Source organism: Cervus canadensis, chromosome 13 (assembly GCF_019320065.1).
Source record: "Cervus canadensis isolate Bull #8, Minnesota chromosome 13, ASM1932006v1, whole genome shotgun sequence".
NCBI lineage: Eukaryota > Metazoa > Chordata > Mammalia > Artiodactyla > Cervidae > Cervus > Cervus canadensis.
In genome coordinates, this window is record NC_057398.1 from 12324268 (window position 1) to 12343249 (window position 18982).

General features: G+C 35.7%; 1 protein-coding gene across 2 annotated transcripts in view; it reads right to left on the reverse strand.

The window, feature by feature from the left end:
• Positions 1-18982, reverse strand: part of PLA2G4A (phospholipase A2 group IVA) — a 169351-nt gene that overhangs the window by 38781 nt on the left and 111588 nt on the right. For both annotated transcript variants that reach the window (XM_043485362.1, XM_043485361.1), the window contains 3 exons: positions 16233-16369; positions 7960-8182; positions 6941-7055 (listed from right to left, as the gene is read on the reverse strand). In XM_043485362.1, the coding sequence (XP_043341297.1) occupies positions 6941-7055; positions 7960-8182; positions 16233-16369 (475 nt within the window). The remainder of the gene's footprint in view (positions 1-6940; positions 7056-7959; positions 8183-16232; positions 16370-18982) is intronic.

Consider the following 18982-nt stretch of genomic DNA (forward strand, 5'->3'; position numbering starts at 1 on the left):
ATTTGCCTTTTCTTCATCTTTCCTTAATTTTGCTTATTAACCATTATTCTAACTCTTAAGATTATAATGCAAAGTTTTTATATTGTATATATTCAGAAATGCATAGGAATAGAGCCAACAGCTTATTTTCTCAGAACAGAGGCTCTGCAGCCAGAAATTTGGGCTCAAATTCTGTTGTGTTGTTTACTAACTATGCAGCTTTGGGTAGCTTACTTGTTCTTTGTGTCTTAGTTTCTTAATCCGTAAAATGCGAATAAAATCAGTAGATAGTTTGCAAGATTTGGGGGAAGAACCAATGAGTTAAGAAACTTAAAGAACTTAGAAGAGGACATAGTACATTTTAATCACTCAGTAAATAGTAGCCACTCTTATATTTCATGTATTCCTGTGGTTATAACTATGTCTAAAAATCATCTGAGTCTTAATCTATCCAAACAGAATTCCTAGCTCTGGCTCCCACTTCCTTGTCAGTCTCTCACTTTTCCCCTTCTTCGTAAATGGTACTTCTTTTCATATATTCATACCACCATCCATGCTATCCATACCACATTTTAGAATAACTCTTTTTTAGAGTTTAGGGTTTTTTTTTAACATGGAACATTTTTAAAGTCTTTATTAAATTTGTTACAAGATTGCTAAATATTGCTTTTTTGGCCACAAGGCATGTGTGATCTCAGCTCCCCGACAAGATATTGAACTCACACCCCCGGCATTGGAAGACGATCACTTAACTATTGGCCTGCCAGGGAAATCACTAGGATTATTCTTGATGGTCTTTTTTATCTTATATCTCAAAGAGAAAAAAAAATCAAGTTCTGTAGGCTCTATCATCAGATGTGGTTAGAAACTGGCTAGTGATCCATTTGTTCACCAAGACCATACTGGTATAAGCTGCCATACGCTCTCCTGGATCTTCATAATAGCCTCTTAAAACATTTTCTCTATTCCCCTACTATCTTTTAGATACCCTGTTGCCAGAATGAATTTTTAAAGATACAAATCACAGCATACTAATGCCAGTTGAAAACTTTCCAATGACTTCTTATTTATTGATATAAAAACACGGTCGAGAAGTGTTCACGATGGTCTGGCTCATGTTCCCTAACTGACCCATGTTCTAAACAATCTCCTAGCACATTTTGTCTAGCTTATTCCACTTCAGCCACATACTTTCTTAATTTCCTCCAAGAGACCAAGCCCATTCCCACCTTGCAGCCCTTATGCTCACTATTTCCTTCTGTAATCATAAGGCTTGCTCCTTCTTACCCTTTAGTTCAAAGTCTTTGTTGACCATTTTCTATGGAATCCAACTACCATGCATCCCTGCCCAACCCCAAACCCTCTGTCCTCCTTTTTCATCCCAGTTTTCCCCTTTGTAAAATTTTTGCATGTCTCTAACCCCTTATCTAACAATCTGAAATCCAAATAACTCCAAAATTCACACTGGATTTTGCAATTCCTTTGCTATTCATCTGGTGGTAAAATTCGCCCTGAATTCATTTAGTAGAAAACCAGTCTTTTAATCTTTACATGAGGCTTAATCTTTACATATCCCACTCAATGTGAATATCAATACATCCCACTGAAGAAATCATTATTTAATTATAAGACCCCAATGGGGCATTATGTAATATATAGTATAAGCATATATAACATATAGTGTAAGTATATTTTTTTAACTTCAAAATCTAAAATATTCTGAATTTTAAAACATCTATCCTCAAAGTTTTGGGGAAAAAATCATGGATATGTTTGTTTTTATTATTTACTCAATAATATAGAATGTTCTACTTTTGTGAAACAAGTTATAAACCACAATTGTGATGAGAACACAATGCAATTCATTTCACATCAAAGCCAAATGGCACATATACCCTTCATGACAAAGTGGTATGTTTTATAATGATTTACATGGGGATAGTGAGACATGACTAGCAGTGAATCAGAGACCATTAGGAAACTTTCTATATCACTACAAGTAATTTCTTATCTGTGAGTTTCACACCCTTATCCACAGTACTAAAACAAAGATTTCCTGGTTCCTACTTCTCCAGCAATCTCTTCTTGATTAATGCTGTGGTTTTGTGTGCACAGTAAAGAGAGACATTTTTAAGAGGCAGATTTGCTCTCTGATCCTTATTGAAGAAGTCATCATGCTATTTTGACTACTATTTCTCTGATGATGAATTTGGACATTTCAAACTTGAACTTCTCTCGTGAACCTCCATCTATTCATCTCCAACTCCCTGTTGTGCATTTACCCTTGGGTATTCTGTCATCACATTCCACTACACTTGTGTGGAAAGGAATTCATCACCTTTCTTCCTGGTATAGCTCACCTGTTTCTATAAACCATGCTATCACAGCCCAGAAAAAAATCTTAACTGAAATCACTCTCATACCCACTCACATCAAATCCATCCATCCATCACACATTTCACTGGTAATATTTAAGCTTTTCACATCCATCTTCTCCTCTCTTTCCTTATCAGTATCTCCCTAGTTCTAAGCCCTTATTTACAAAAACATAGTAACACCACTGCTTTCAGTTTCTTTCTGTGCCAATCTACCCATATGAACTATCAAAATACTTTTTTTCAAAAACACAAGGTAAATAACTTCCTACCAAAAATCATTAAATGTTTCCCCTTACCATGACTGAATAAAAACATTTCTATCTGGAAGTCAAATCTTTCTATAGCTTGACACTAATGGTTTTTCCAAATATACCACCTATTCTTCACCAGTTCATATATTAACCAAATCTAGTGTCTTTTTACTGCTCCCTGAAACACACCTTTGGCTTCCCTTCTGAGCATTTTCTTATACTGTTTTACGCAAAGATGATGTTTCACCCCCAATTGGTAGATCTTTCCAAGTTCAACTTGAACCCGAGTTCTACCACCTTTATGAAGTCTTTCTTACAACTACACTAAATCTCTAGTATCTTACACTTTATGTCAGGTCTATATACTCTAACAGACAACAGTGTTCTACGTGTATTTTTCTTGCTAATAGGAATGGAATCTTCTTGAGGAAGAGCACTATGTGTTTCTTCTGTAATGTCTGTTAAGGGACTTAACATGATGTGAAGTTGTAAACTGTGCTCAGTAATTGCAATTCACAGACAATGCAAATTAAAGGTTGAAATCCTGTCAGAAATATAGTGAAGTAGAGGAGTCAAAAATATGTTACCATTTAAACAACTGACGTTTATTTGTTTAAAGTCTTCAAAAGGTGAAAATGTTCAAAACTTTTCTAAGAGGGAAGAAAAACATTCTCTAGTATTATTGAAATAAAGTTGATAAAACTTCTGTAAGCTAAGACAACTGGGATCTTTGACTTTGTATAATATAATTCAAATAATATTTTAACTTTTTTCCTGAATAGCCAATCCATTTTAATCCAAGGAAATTTTAAAGGCATAAAGTACAGACATGCCTCTTTTTTTTTCCCCACAACTCAAGCTCTTTGAACATTCATAACATGCCCCTTTGAATGTCTTATCTGAGTACAAGATCCACACAACTAATGCTTCATGGTTTTGTACAACTCTGTTGGAAGAAACCGCTTGAACCTCCTTATCACAGGAGCTTAACAATGAAGGTTAATGAGGCTTGTCTTATCTTGGTAACAATATCTGTTAGGCAGCTGGCCCAAATCAGGCACGTTCATGTTGAAAGACTACCAACTGAACATAAATAGCCTTTTCCGACTCTAGATGAATCAAAAATATTCACTAGCTAAAATATTATTCCTTCTTTAATTATTTTACTGAGATTTTCTCTTGAGAATGGCCACTGACTGGAAGTTCAGAATAAAGAGTCAACTGTGAAAATGCCCTAAGAATCATAACAGTAATAATAAAACTATTATATTTTAATATCTCTTTTTCACATCAGTATTATCCATACCTCATTCAATTGTCTTAATAGCTCTGTAAGATAAAACTGACTTATTAATATCCTTTTTAATAATGAAAATAAGAATCAGCGAGATTAAGAGACCCACTTAAGGTGTATATTTACCAACCAATTTCCAAGCATTCCAAGACTTCACAAGACATCAGCTAAAGGAAAACAAACAAACAAAACAGCAACAACAATTTATCATGACCTTTTCTTTTCATTTATGATAGAACGTAAATTGAGAGAAGTTCTAGATGTACAAGCTGGATTTAGAAACGGCACAGGAACCAGAGATCAAATTGCCAACATCCGTTGGATCACAGAAAAAACAAGAGAATCATAGAAAAACATCTACTTCTGCTTCATTGACTACACTAAAGCCTTTGATTGTGTGGATCACAAAAACCATGGAAAATTCTTAAAGAGATGGGAATACCAGACCACCTTACCTGCCTCCTGAGAAATTTGTATGCAGGTCAAGAAGCAACAGTTAGAACCAGACACAGAACAACAGACTGGTTCCAAATTGGGAAAGGAGTACATCAAGGCTGTATATTGTCACCCTGCTTATTTAACTTGTATGCAGAGTACATCATGCAAAATGATGGACTGGATGAAGCACAAGCTGGAATCAAGACTGCCAGGAGAAATATCAATAAACTCAAAATGCAGATGACATCACCCTAATGGCAGAAAGCAAAGAGGAACTGAAGAACCTTTTCATGAAGGGGAAAGAGAGAGTTAAAAAACTGGCTTACATTCAATATTCAAAAAACTAAGATCATGGCATTTGGCCCCATCACTTCATGGCAAATAGATGGGGAAACAATGGAAACAGTGACAGACTTTATTTCTTAGATTCCAAAATCACTGCAGATGGTGACTGCAGCCATGAAATTAAAAGATGCTTGCTCCTTGGAAGAAAACCTATGACCAACTTAGACAGCATATTAAAAAGCAGAGGCATTATTTTGCCAAAAAAGGTCCATCTAGCCAAAGCTAAGGTTTTTCCAGTAGTCACGTAAGGATGTGAGAGTTGAACCATACAGAAGGCTGAGTGCTGAAGAACTGATGCATTTGAACTGTGGTGCTGGAGAAGACTCTTAAAAGTCCTTTGGACTGCAAGGAGATCCAACTAGTCAATCCTAATGGACATCAACCCTGAATATTCATTGGAAGGACTGATGCTGAAGCTGAAGCTCCAATACTTTGGCCACCTGATATGGAGAGCCAACTCATTGGAAAAGGCCCTGATACTGGGAAAGATTGAAGGCAGGAGGAGAAGGGACAAAAGCGGATGAGATGGTTGATGGCATCACTGACTCAATGGACATGAGTTTGAGCAAGTTTCAGGAGATGGTGAAGGACAGGGAAGCCTGGCATACTGCAGTCCATGGGGTTGCAAAGAGTTGGACGTGACTGAACAGTTGACAACAACAATGATCTCTTTCACAAAATATGGTTCCTTACTACTGCTGAGTATGCCATGATTATCCTAGAATCCTAGGATATCCTAGAATAAAATTGAATGTTTTAATCCCCATCTGACAACTAAATTTGCTTTCATATACAAATCAATTCATCTTTAAAATCCAGACCTCTAACTTTTCTCATACAGTTTTCACAGAAGATTCCAATTTGTTAAGATTTACTGAAACTTCGTTTGGGCTTACAATTAAGTTCTTTACATAGTTTATCTCATTTATTTAGCAAAAACTATGAGATTCTCATCTTCACTTTAACAGATGAGGAAACAGGCTAAAAGATATCACATAATTTGGTTCAAAAAAAGAAACAGTGCATAGTAACATTCTGTTCTTCTTTTGCCTTAACTTCTTTAATAACTGCCGTAAATTTCTCAAACAGATTCCTGTGGAGGGGAGGAGAGTTCATACTTCATGCCTGGAGCACTACATTCTACATCATCAGCAATCAGAGAAATCAATATTTTCATAAAAGGAACAAAGTATTTCAAGACCAATTCTTAGCTCTTTACTTACCTTGTATGTGGCAATCATTGAATCTTTCTGAAATTTTGTTTTTCCTTCTTTGAAGCAATGCTCAATATATCTCCCTCCCTCCCTAGGTTATAGTTAATATTGAATAAGATAATAAATATGATAAGTGCTTTCTGAACCATATGCATGAGAAACATTTTAGTCAAGATAATTGATAAACACTTGTTGAATGAATGATTTCCAGGTGTACTGCTTTTATAAACTATTCCAAATCTTGCTTGAGGGTAGTCAGTTGAAGAAAAAGTAGGACTTGGAAAAAATGCAAAAGAATTCTAGATATAAATCTGGAATTAATTTCATGCCATTCACAATATTTTTTTTTCCACAATAGTTTTTTAAGCTCAGGATGTGACTAATGTCACTGAGGTGCTTTTCCTAAAAATATAATGAACCCTACCAGCCAGTCATAGATGCTACCATATTGCAAACTAAGAACAGTGGTCCCCAGAAAGAAGTAGAGAGTCATTGTTCTGAGAGCACTCACCAAGAAGCAGAGCTACAGAAGAAGTAAATGTTTATATCTGAGACTTAACAGACTGAGGCATTTTATTCACCATCTGTCACAAATAGAGACTGGTACTTTTAAGGTGCTAAATTATAAAAATTAGAATAGAGTTTTAAATGATAAACATATGACATGTTACCCAACTCAATGAACAGATAAGCAGCAAGAAAAAAGATAAGCATTGCCTAAAACAGGCAAGCTGTTTTGTTAAAAATCCTTGACAAATGGATAATTAAGATTGACTATTGACTACATTCATGAATTACTTTTTTATATCTCCTTTCCCACTGATTTGAATGAAGATATATTAGTAACTAGTTTCATAGGATATCTCTACAACCAGAAAGTTATCTAGTGTAAAACATTCTTAGATTTTCAGATGTTTTTATGTTACAGAAAATATATTAAAATAAGCAACTAAAATTGCTTATGATCTTCCTCTAAAGCAAATCATTAAGAACCACAGTTCCAAGTTTCCAGGAAATGCTTTGCAAGAGGAAATTCCATACCTGCAAACATCAGTTCTGAGACATCGGGTTTGACATGGAGACAGGTGAAAAGAGGCAAAGGACACTGTCCAGTATTGACTTTTTCCTTCAAACTACTCAAGGTAGTGTTCATTCTCTGTTCACAGAAGAAAGAAAAGGTTTTACATATATAAACTGTTACAGATAAGAAAAAAAATCTATGTAAAATAGTGCTTCCAATCAAGACCCTTAAAACTTTTATGATAAAAATTAGCCTTATTATTACCTAGAAATCTCTGATCCTGAAAAAAAATAAAAGCTCACTGGAAGTAATTATCCTCATTCTAAAAAACAGCCATGACTCTGGGGACCATGTTGACATTTGAACTGGAAAATGATTTGGCAGCAATGGAGCCTAGAAGGAATTTAGCCCCCAGATTCTCTGGCATAGGCTCCACCTGCCTACTTTATCTTCAGATAAAATATCACCCTATGATCATGTGTCAAATGTGTTTCTTCCATGTGATTCATTCCTTTTTTTCTGGCTTTTTCCAGGCAACCTCCATTCTTCCTCTGCCACTTAAATATTACTTTTATTCACTTCTTTATCTAAAAATATTGCTACTTGGGCAGAATGAGCAGTTGAGGATTAAAATGTGTAGCTTTCTAAAGAAAAAGAATACAAAAGTATTTACCTATCCATCCAAACTGACACATGGGGAGTTCCCTGGAAGTCCAGGGGTTAGGACTCCTCACTCAAACTGCTGAGAGTGTGGGTTCTATCTGTGGTTGGGGAACTAAGATCCCATAAGCCAAGCAGCACAGCCAATAACAACAACAACATATAGTTGACACATATAGCTAGAATAAATTAGTAGGCACAACTGTGGCGTGAAATGTAGAAGAGTTATATCTGCAGGGAGTAGGTACTCAGTGCATGTTTATAGGATAATGGGAGTCAACTGACTTTTACAAAAATGCATCACATTTTGTTTTATTTAAAAACATGATATACATTGTCTTCTTGTATTAAAAGGATTGTAGACTGAGACAGAGCTTACATTGTGAATTAGTGTTTCTCCTATTAACATCCCGAAGATATCAGTAAAGGTGACAGGTTGTCCAGAACTTTTTTTCCTCCATAAAGACTCAACATATCTTTTAATTTTCTGTGGTGTCAGAAGTAACAGAGGGTTGTGGCTGACATTTTTCATTAGCTCTTCGTTAATCTCTGCTGGCCCTTTCTCTGGAAAATCAGGGTGAGAATATAAGGTTGACATATACCTGTAAAGAAAATAAAAGATAATCAGTAAAGATAAAGGGCATCACATAGCAAGTAGTCTCCAAAGAAAGCAGGCATCTCTGCTATCACAAAAAGAAAGAATAACGGAAGTAGTTGATTAACTGATCTGATTGAAGATATTAACTCATTTAAGAAAAGAATGCATCATTCAGAAAATAGCCGGTCTACAATAGACGTAAAGGGGAGGTCTCAGAGGAAACACTGGACTTCCCTCACATAGTCCAGAGGAGAGAATGCCTACTGGGCCAACTCTCCACTCTCTATTCTCCAGGTATGGGCATCCCTATCTGACCATCAGACACTGATAACAGAACACATTGAGAGCCATGTGAATAAATGGACTTTTCTGGATATAATGGACTTCCCTGGTGGCTCAGACAATAAAGAACTTGCCTGTAATGCAGGAAACCTGGATTTAACCCCTGGGTCAGAAAGATCCCCTGGAGAAGGAAATGGCAAACCACTCCAGTACTCTTGCCTGGAGAAATCCATGGACAGAGGAGCCTGGTGGGCTATAATCTATGGGTTCCCAAAGAGTTGGTCATGACTGAGTGATTAACACTTCACTTTTATTTTTTCCTGTATATAATACTAGCCAAGCAATCTGATAATTTCACTTTCCATGGTGATTATCTATAGGTAGAGAATGTGCTATCCAGGCTATTGTGAATGCCTAATTCTCCTGATACATGTGGTTTTTGTTTTAATTGTCCATTGGCCAACGAGACAAAAATCCCAAGTCTTGCCAACTGTAAATGTCAGAATTTCTGAGCATACAAATCTAACGGTGAAATCCTAGAGAGAATAGTGCTGGCAGGTAAATGTTTTCTTGTGAAGATTCTGGCACCAGCCATTTGGCCACTTAAGGTGATGCTGGAAATCAACATATCTCTTAGTATTTGATACTGAGATGATAAATGAAGTTACAATCTTCCTGGAAACCAGTATCTTTACTACTGTAGTTCTCATACTAAATATTAATTATTAGTTTTCTTAACTGTCTCCCTTAAATAGTTGTGATCACCATCAGGGAAAACTTTACTTATTTATATCTGTTTTTATCTCAATAATTAGCCAATGCCTAGTATATGACAAGCATGGTGTTTTGAACTGTTGAACAGAAAGCACAAAAATAATGAAATATTCCACCACTCCATCCAACCGAAGAGAATATAGTAAATATATTTAAAACTCTTGTTTCCTTATATTCAAGTCAAATTGCCATCACAGTGATTTATCTTCCCTTCATGCAGGGGAGAAAACTAACTCTGGTATGTTCTAGGCCTGAGCAGGCTAATTGCTCCTAAGCTATTGTCTTGAAGACTTGTGATAGCTTAAAATAATTCTTCTATTTTAAAGATAAGCAGAGGATTGATGAATTTAAATAACATGTTCACAGTTCCCCAGTTAATAACAGAAGAACTCAGATTTAAATTTGTCCTCTCCCTTGATAGGTTTTATTTCTTAAAAAATCTTTAAAATGATTTCAGGTCTTAGAGACCAAATAATTCCCACTACACATTGAATTGAAATTTTTTGCTGGATTCAGAGTTAGAGGCAGACTGAGATTAACTATAACTTAACAAAAGGAGAGTGATTATAGACCAAACATGAAACATACGCTCTGCAAAAAAATTTAAAATTCTTAAAAGATCTTTATTACACAAACTGGATTCTTAACATTTCTCATAACATGCAATAGTATCACTGACTCATGGACATGAATCTGAGCAAAATCCAGGAGATAGTGAAGGGCAGGGGAACCTGGCATGCTGCAGTCCATGGGGTCACAAAGAGTCAGACACAACTTAGAGACTGAACACAAAAACAACAAAGATAAATCAAACAGGCTTACTCTGAACTCAAGCCTGGTATAATCAACAAATATCTTCTAAAAACATAGCTGATGTTGCTAGAAAGATGGAAAGTCCATTCATTTCTATAGCTACTCCAAGGTCTACTACATGATTCATCTATATGAACAATGATCCAATTCTGGACCACTTCATACTTTTCAATAAATGCACATATTGGTGTAATAATACTGGTTTACATTTAAAGATACAATAAAAATAGAACAATAAAAATTCTCTTTGAGTCTCTAAGTGATTAGTTCTGGAACTATTCATGTGTTTCATCCTTTATGATAACATTAAGAAATTATTTACTGGTTCTTACTTACTATCAAGAATAAGTTCTATATCCACGGACCGCTGGCTTGCCCTTTACTTATAAAAAATGTATATTATATAACTATGCATAGTTTGGATTTAGCCTTGAATTCTAGAAAACTTAAACCCAAGCCTATGTCTCAAGCCTCCTGAAGCTACAGGTTACAGCATGAATTTTTAATTTAATTTATAGTTATATATATACACACACACACATGCAACACACATATATTGAAACTTTTTTCCCACTTCTATATTGTATGAAATCCACTTTTACTTTATGTGTAAAGCTACATTAAATCATTTCCTTAATGAAGCAGGATTAAAAATAAGGAAAAGGAAACGAATCAAACACTTGATGTCAGTATAAATCAATTCAGCCACAGAATAATTTTTCAAAGGTAGGTGAAAAGGAAACAATATGATAATTCTGCTATTGGAAGTTGTTTTTAATAGTTCAGCAGAAAGACGCAATTATTCAAATCTCATTTACATTACTTAAGACTTCTCTATATTTACTTGGTCTTTAAATGAATCAATGTATGATTTTAACAAGCACCTTAGCCTCATAAATTTCCTCCAGAAAAATCTGGAGCCTCCGCTTTTCTTGTTCCTTCCTCCCAGTGTTAGCCATTGGATCTAGATTGAAAATCCTTCCTCTTAGATTAAAGAATTGCTCAAAATCTAGGACTCTGTGCCACGATTTCAGAGGCAGGTCTTTATCAAAGGTCAAACGTACATGGATGTCAGCTCAATTCTCTGTTTTTGCTCCACGTAGAATGGCTGCAGTCCATTTTCTCCTATCTAAAGGTTGAAGTTATCTCATTCACATGGGGAGTCTCTTTCCCCTTTCTTTCTTCCTCTCTCATGAGAAGGTTGGCTCAAGTATACAAGTCCCATAGAAAGACAGAAAGACCTAGAACACCTCAACCATTTGCTCTGGAGCTAATGTCCTCTGCTTGCTCAGTATTGATTAGCCCATTTCCCTTAGAATTAACAAGTGTGAATTGGATAGACATTTGATGACATCATTGCAGTGACATCTATGACTTGAATTTTTGCTTTGGTGATGGCTAAAAATGGAATAGAAGGCAACGGCCAATTTTCCTTAAATAACTTTTTTTTTTAACTTTTCTATTCACCTTTATGTTTTTCAACATATTTATATGATGGGACACCTCATTCTCTTCATATGAATGCATTTTAGGCTAAATACAAATTTAAAAACACAACTTAAAATTATTCCAGACAGCAAGGAATTCTCAGCTCAATTCCTGATGCCAAATCACAGAGTTGATGTTTTAAAACATTAGTGCCTGGTGCCTCAGGACCTTCCTAATCATAATCTTCAGGGATAAAGATTTAGAATTTCTGTGCTTAAAAAAGTTCCAGAAGTAATTCTCATATGCAACTAATGCTGCACATGTCTAACAAGGCCCTCAACACTGAAGCAAATATCCTGAAACCCTAGAGAAATTCTTACATTAATTTTCCCCAAAATGTAATTACTTATGTAAATCTTCATTTAGTCATTAAATATATGACAAGTGGGAGAGGTTCATTAGCATACAAAATAAGCATATTCCCCACCTCAAACAACATATTTTTTCTAACATACTCTTCATCTTTTAGTCTATCATTTCTTATGGGTCAATTTCTATTAAAATTGGCTCACTTTTCAATGTCCCACAAATTCTTCACACTGTTAAACTGAAAGTTTTCATTCTTGAATTCCATCTTATAGCTTCAAATCAGGTCTTATGGTCTATAGGCACAGAACAGCTCTTATTTTTCCTTTCAATGATAATGCCACACAAATACAGCAGTCAATATCCAATAGGCTAGCAATCCCACTACTGGGCAGATACCCGGAGAAAATCATAATTCCAAAAGTCATGGTTCACTGAAGCAGTATTCACAATAGCCAGGACATGGCAGTAACCTGGATGTTCATCAACAGAGGAATGAGTAAAGAAGATGAAGCATACATATACAACGGAATATTATTCAAACTATAAAAAGGAATGAAACTGGATCGTTTGTAGGGACATGGATGGACCTGGAGACTATCACACAGAGTGAAGTAAGTCAAAAGTATAGTATATTAATGCATATAGGCAGACTCTAAAAAGTTGGTATTGAACATCTTATTTGTAGACCAGAAATAAAGATATAGATGTAGAGAGTAAACATAGGGACACAAAGGGAGGGAAGAAAGGGTTGGGATAAATTGGGAGATTGGGGTTGACATACCTACATTATTGATATTATGCATAAAACTGATAACCAATGAGAACCTACTGTGTAGCACAGGAAACTCTACTCAATGCTCAGGGCTGACCTAAATAGGCAAGAAATCCAAGAAAAAAAGAGGGGATATATGTATACGAATAGGTGATTCACTTTGCTATACAGCAAAACTAATGCAACATTGTAAAGCAACTCTGCTCCAATAAAAATTAATTTATTAATTTAAAAAAGGAGAAAAAAATCCCCAGCCCTTTGATACTCCAAAGGAACAGCTGTGCTGAGGGAGAGCATTGTGTTCACCCAGGGAGAGAATGCAGGGTTCCTGCCACTCCTTCACGCAGGCCAGTCCTCCTGGTTGGCTAATGTTTCTATTTAATGAACAACAACCATCGTCCAAAAATAATTTCAGGAATAATTACTACAAAGGTAGCAGCAATTACAAGAGAAGCTTTTGTCTTACATAAAGTTCTCTTCTATGATCACAGAAAACATGATGGGAGGTCCAGCCTTCTCCAGAGAGTCCCGTATTACCTAACTTGTGCCAGGCAATGGTCATGTATCAGCAGAATATAAAAACTTACACAAGAGGGTAATTTGTTTTTCCAAGTCTCTCTGAATCCCTTCATTAGAACCGTCTACCTTCTCCCCTATACTTTTCAAAAGAAAATTGTTAATATGAATCATCCTGGCCACTTTTTCTTTTGTCTCAAGAAGTATGCCTTCTCCATGGTTGACAGTTTTTTATCTTGTCCCTATCCTGTCTCTGCCCAAACCTCTTTCTATCCGTGATCATCTGTTTCTTTATTCATCTATCCCTCTACACTATTTCCTTTACCTCAGACTTCTACAAAAACACTCTAGTCTCTTATATTCTGAAAACCAAACAAAAACATTTCCTGGGTCCTATATTCCTCTTCTTGAAATAGTAAATGGCTCCTACTGAGGTTCACATTCCCACCTTTTTTCCTTTCATATTGTATTCATTTCTTATTGGTAATTTCATGGTCAAAGGTGCCCTTCATTTACTTTATCTACTTTAATTTTTGCTAAAACCATGAAAACTCTAAACCCAGTTGTAAGTGAAGCTTCTCACAGATTTTTGCTCTATTAAAATACCCACTACTTGTGAAGCACTCTCCACCCTTAGATACTTTGCCTTGTCTATTAAGGTTTGCTTTCTTCTTCTTCTCCCCCTTTTTTTTTGGGGGGGGGGGTGCCCACTAACTTTTTGGATGTTTTGGAGATCTACAAATGAAATGACTGATGATAATAACTCAAGTGATAGAAGCTGGTGAAATTACCAAGGGAAGATGTATAAATATAATGGAACTAAAGGGAGGTCCTGGAGAAAAGTTCATTTTAAGGGGAAAAGTAGTAGAAGTAGAAAAGACAACAATGAAGAGAGAGCAATCAGAGAGGATGGTGGCGGGGTTGGGGGGGGAGCAAAATAGGTGGGATCTGAAAGAGTGACAATTCAATGTATGAAATGTCTCAATTCCCAACCTCATCCTCCCAGATCCCCTGCAAAAGTCAAGGAAAATAACTTCAAAAGACACCATTATATTTGGAAATGATGTGGTCTCCAGGTAAAAAAGGATTGTAAGAATTTTAGGGGTGCATGCACGTGCATGCTCAGTTACTTTATTCATGTCTGACTCTGAGACCCTATGGACTGCAGCCCACCAGGCTCCTCTGTCCGTGGGATTCTCCAGGCAAGAATACCGGAGTGGGTTGCCACGCCCTTCTCCGGGGAATCTTCCCACCCTAGGGATCGAACCCACATCTCCTGTGCCTCCTCCACTGCAGATAGATTCTTTACCTATTGAGCCATCTGGGAAGCCCTTAGGAGTACACAACCTTTAAGGAGACAGAACAAATAAAAGAAGGCTAATCTGAGGAAATCAGACACTGATGGATAGAGCAGAAATGTTGTATGTATAAAACAGTTACCTACAACATTTAAATGATTGGGCTGTAATATTTAAAATTCCCTTGATTATTTTTTTTCAGAACCCTGACAGAGGATTTTAGATGTGTCCCTAAATTTATAACCAAAGCAATAACTGCAGCTCTAATTAAGCCCAAATATACACCATTACACCCTGCAAATAACACTGAAGGTTTGGTCTTTCTCTATTAGATGAGTTTAAGAAGACAAGTTTCTTGCAATGTATTAGTCAGTGCTGGACCACAGGGATCTAAAAAAAATAATGAATAGATAAAGAAAATTATCTGAAGAGTAATAATAAAATGCTTGAGTAGGTGAAGTTAATCTAAGGGTCTAAATTTTTCCGTCATATTCATATTACTCATTAAACAGGCAAGTGCCTGCTCTTTCCTTCAAGGGAAGGAATAATGATGGGCTACACCCTTCTTTCAAAAGAGATAAATCATGTTGAGGGGACAGACAAAATAGATGGCAATCATGGTTCTAGGTTCCTGTTTTTCAGCTACAGAATCTGGTTCAAAATATTTAAGAAACTATAGATTCTTTAAGTGTGACTCTCTAGGTAGAATAGATAGCTGTACAAGAGAAGGTTACAGTTGAGTTGAAAGAATCCAGAATAGGGGATGGAAACCCTTAGTTTCTATGTTGGCTCTGCTATGATTTGGACAAATCACTTGACTTCTGAGTCATATTTTCTTTGCTTGAAAAACGAAGAAGCTCATAGCCAACTCATGGGGTGAGAAGATACAGAAATTTTAAAATACAGACATACATAATATATATTATTACATATATATTGTAATTATATAATATATACTTATATAATACTTATGTTATATAATTACATACAATACAATATTATATAAGATAAGTTTTACCACAGGCTGAATGACTAAAAGGCCTTGTAAACCATTCTGTAATAGGTGATACTTTTATTTGGGACAGCTAAGCAAGACACTTGATTTTCAATGTGCTTGTGTGAGGTGAGCAAACCAAAAGGTGCAAAGTATCATCTTTGAGAATGTTTTACGAATATATTTTTGAAAAGGCAGACCTACAGTATACAAATATTTACAAATATTATACATACTGATGCCTTAACTCTATCCAAATTTAGCTGAACTTAGATACATTTAAAGGATTAATTTCATAATTAGTCAGATATAAATCACTGAAATTTATTGCATATATTCATTCAAAAGTTGTTTTCCTTCTTTTGTATACTAAAGTATCTTGCATTTCACTCTATTTGCCCTAAAGAAGAAAATGAATACCTAGTGAATCATGTAGACTTAGACATCATCACTGCAAGATTACAAATCAGTAAATTATAGGAAGATTAAATTAATTATGGGTGGAGTATGTTATTCCACTTATGAGATATTTCTATAGAATTATTTCAATTGATCTATTTTTTGTTTTATGTTTAACTATTACATTTTAAGTCACAAATGGATTTAAAGGGAGAAACGTATGATGAGAGTCATCAATAGGTATGAATTTGCCTTAAAAATATTTTTAAGAAACAAATTTCTGCATCAAGCTGGAATGTTTCAGTAATTGGAAATTAATGTCAACTTTTAAAACACTCTCTTCTGGTTCCAGGTAGATAAATGCTAAGCATTTAGGATGATAAACCCAAGATGTAAAATGCATACTAACCATGTGGATCCAGAAAGACCAGCAATGTAGGTAGCACAGTCCAGAATCCCCGACTCATACAGAGCCTTCATCACACCAGAGAATCCTACCATGGCTCGGAATCCCCCACCGGAGCCCAGGATGGCCACCACGGGTACCTGTAATGATGAAACACAGGCTCATTTATCAAATAAAACCATAAAATGGGTCCTTCTCATTTCCATTTTGATATGTCCCACATTTGGCAATAAGGAATTATAAGGTCACTCATTTTCATATTATCTAACTGTTAAAAATAAAATAGTGCTTAAGAAAATCAAGAATTAATGTCTGTTAGAAAGCAGACATTATTAAAACAGTCAACTAACACTTTTGAAAACAATAATAATAGCAACAGCAGTCCTTTATATTTGCTTGACTCTTTGCAGATTGGGGCTTGCTTGTGGGTGTACTTTTTGTTTTAACTGGTCCTTTCAAAATTGAGCAAAAACTGTATTTGGGCATTTTGCAGATGGAAGTTCTGAAAGGATGCTATACTTATATAAGATCTATTAGCTGGAAATCTGTAGTTGAGTAAGCACCTTGCCTTCTTGGTCCATAAGTCTTAGCGATCCTTTATGCTGACCTACTTCAAAAAATATGCTATTATTTAAGCCATCAAGAAGAACATAATCATCTTAAAGACATATAAAATTTATTTCTTCTTTCTTTAATTCACTCATCAATCTGATTAAGTGGCCTTTGTGTTTCAGGCATCCCCACAGTGGATCTGGGGAATACAGTTAATTTAAGTGAGGCAGAAATGTAACAGTCATTACAACAACAACAACAACAAAAGGAACAGATGACATTCACTGAGCTCTTATTATCTGGTTGGAATTGTTCTCAATATTTTATAGACATTGCCTTATGTAATCCTCAGGAAATCCCTATGAGAGTTTCATTTTACAAGTGAGGAAATCCAGGCCTTGAAAACTTGTGTAGAGTGTCATGCAACCAGTAAGTAGCAGCGTTGAGTCAAGAGTCACACCCTCGGCCCTGGTAGCATGTCTTATCAAAGTCAAGTGCTACAGGTTGGCAGCACATCAGGTCCAGAAGGTATGGTCAGTTCCAATCAGAAGGATTGGAGTGGTGGAGAAAGCTTCACAGCCAAAGAAACCTGAGCTTGATGTTAAAGATGCAAAAGTATTCCTTAGGGAGGTATAAAGACAAGGGAGAAGGCTGTTCTGGGGAATGGGAACAGCATAGGCCAATGAAGAGTACTTGCAGTGAAACAGAGAGGCATAGACTGTAACATGACTGAAATGCAAGTGTGTTTCTTTGGAAAACTTGTGTAGAGTCATGCAACCAGTAAGTAGCACAGTTGAGTCAAGAGCTGTACCCTCGGCCCTGGTAGCATGCCTTACCTCACGTGTGCATAGCTTTCAGGGGACCCACAAAGTCAAAAGTCTTTTCACAATAACAAGAAGATCTTACCTTCCTTTTTTCATTCTCATTTTCTCATGAATGGAAAATGGAGTTTTCCAGAGACTATATGATATTAGATATAGCAACAGTTTGAATTTAAAAATATATTGTAAAGTAATTAGCCTCCAACTAATAAAAATAAATTAAAAAAAAAACTTATGAGAATAACTTGCATTGAGTTTCAAGCACTTAAATCCTAATGCTTGGGTGTTCACTCACCAATGGGATAAATACAGATATTCGTGACATCATTATTTGAGAACTAAAAGGACCAAAAAGGTTATAGAATTCTTACATATAGAAAGGGAAGTCTACAGAGGTTAGGTCTTACTGGAGGTAGAACAGTGAATGGCAACACAACCAGAACTGATTTCCTAATCCGGGGCTCTTCTGCAGTACTTGGTGACTATCAAATTTCAAGCCAACTGAAGCCCTCATTCATGAAAACACAGTGCAATGAAGCAACTGAAATGGCTTTGAACCTGTGTATATTTAGATGAACAGAATGCTCTGAAACATAGTATTAAATTGTAAATCAAGTAAAATATATAAGTTCTGAAAAACTTCTATGGAGAGGGATGAAAGCTAAAATAAGAAACTAAAGTGGGTTATAAAGTGGGTGAAAGGAGTATAATACAGTATTAAGAGTAGTTGTAAGGATGCCAGATTAGAAATTAGGAGAAGTGATTTGAGTTAGGCCTTGAATGAAAGGCTGAGTTTATAGGTACTATAATAATAATGATAATAATAAACCATTTACTGTTACTATGTGCAAAACACTAGATCTAAGGTCAGGTTAAGATAGCCACAAATAAGAAAAGCTATGTGATTCTGAGATGCAAAGATCAGTCTTAGTAGTAGGACTATACTAGGGAGCTACAAAAAAAAGATTATGAAAGACTTTAAAGGGAAAAAAATATCAGGGTTGATATTGTAGAAGGAGGTTTTTAAGTCTGTGGGGGTTTTTAAGTCTGTTGATTTGGTTATTTGCAACACTGTGTTATTGAAAATAATGTTAAGCCCAATACAAATAAGGTAGTTCAGAGTAAAAGTAACAGGTAACACTATTTCATTTCAACATAGAATACAAAACCTACAATATTATTCAAACAGAAATTTCATAAGAGAAGTTGGAAAGTTGAATGTAAGACTTCTTTAATCCTAAGAAAACAATTCCCCAGATGTCCTTCTTCTCATGCCAGGAGCCCAACACATACTTATGGATGACAATCTTACGTTAGGAATTTTCTGAAAACAGCCACTTATTAAACTGGGATTCATGTAACTCAATTTTCATCACTGCT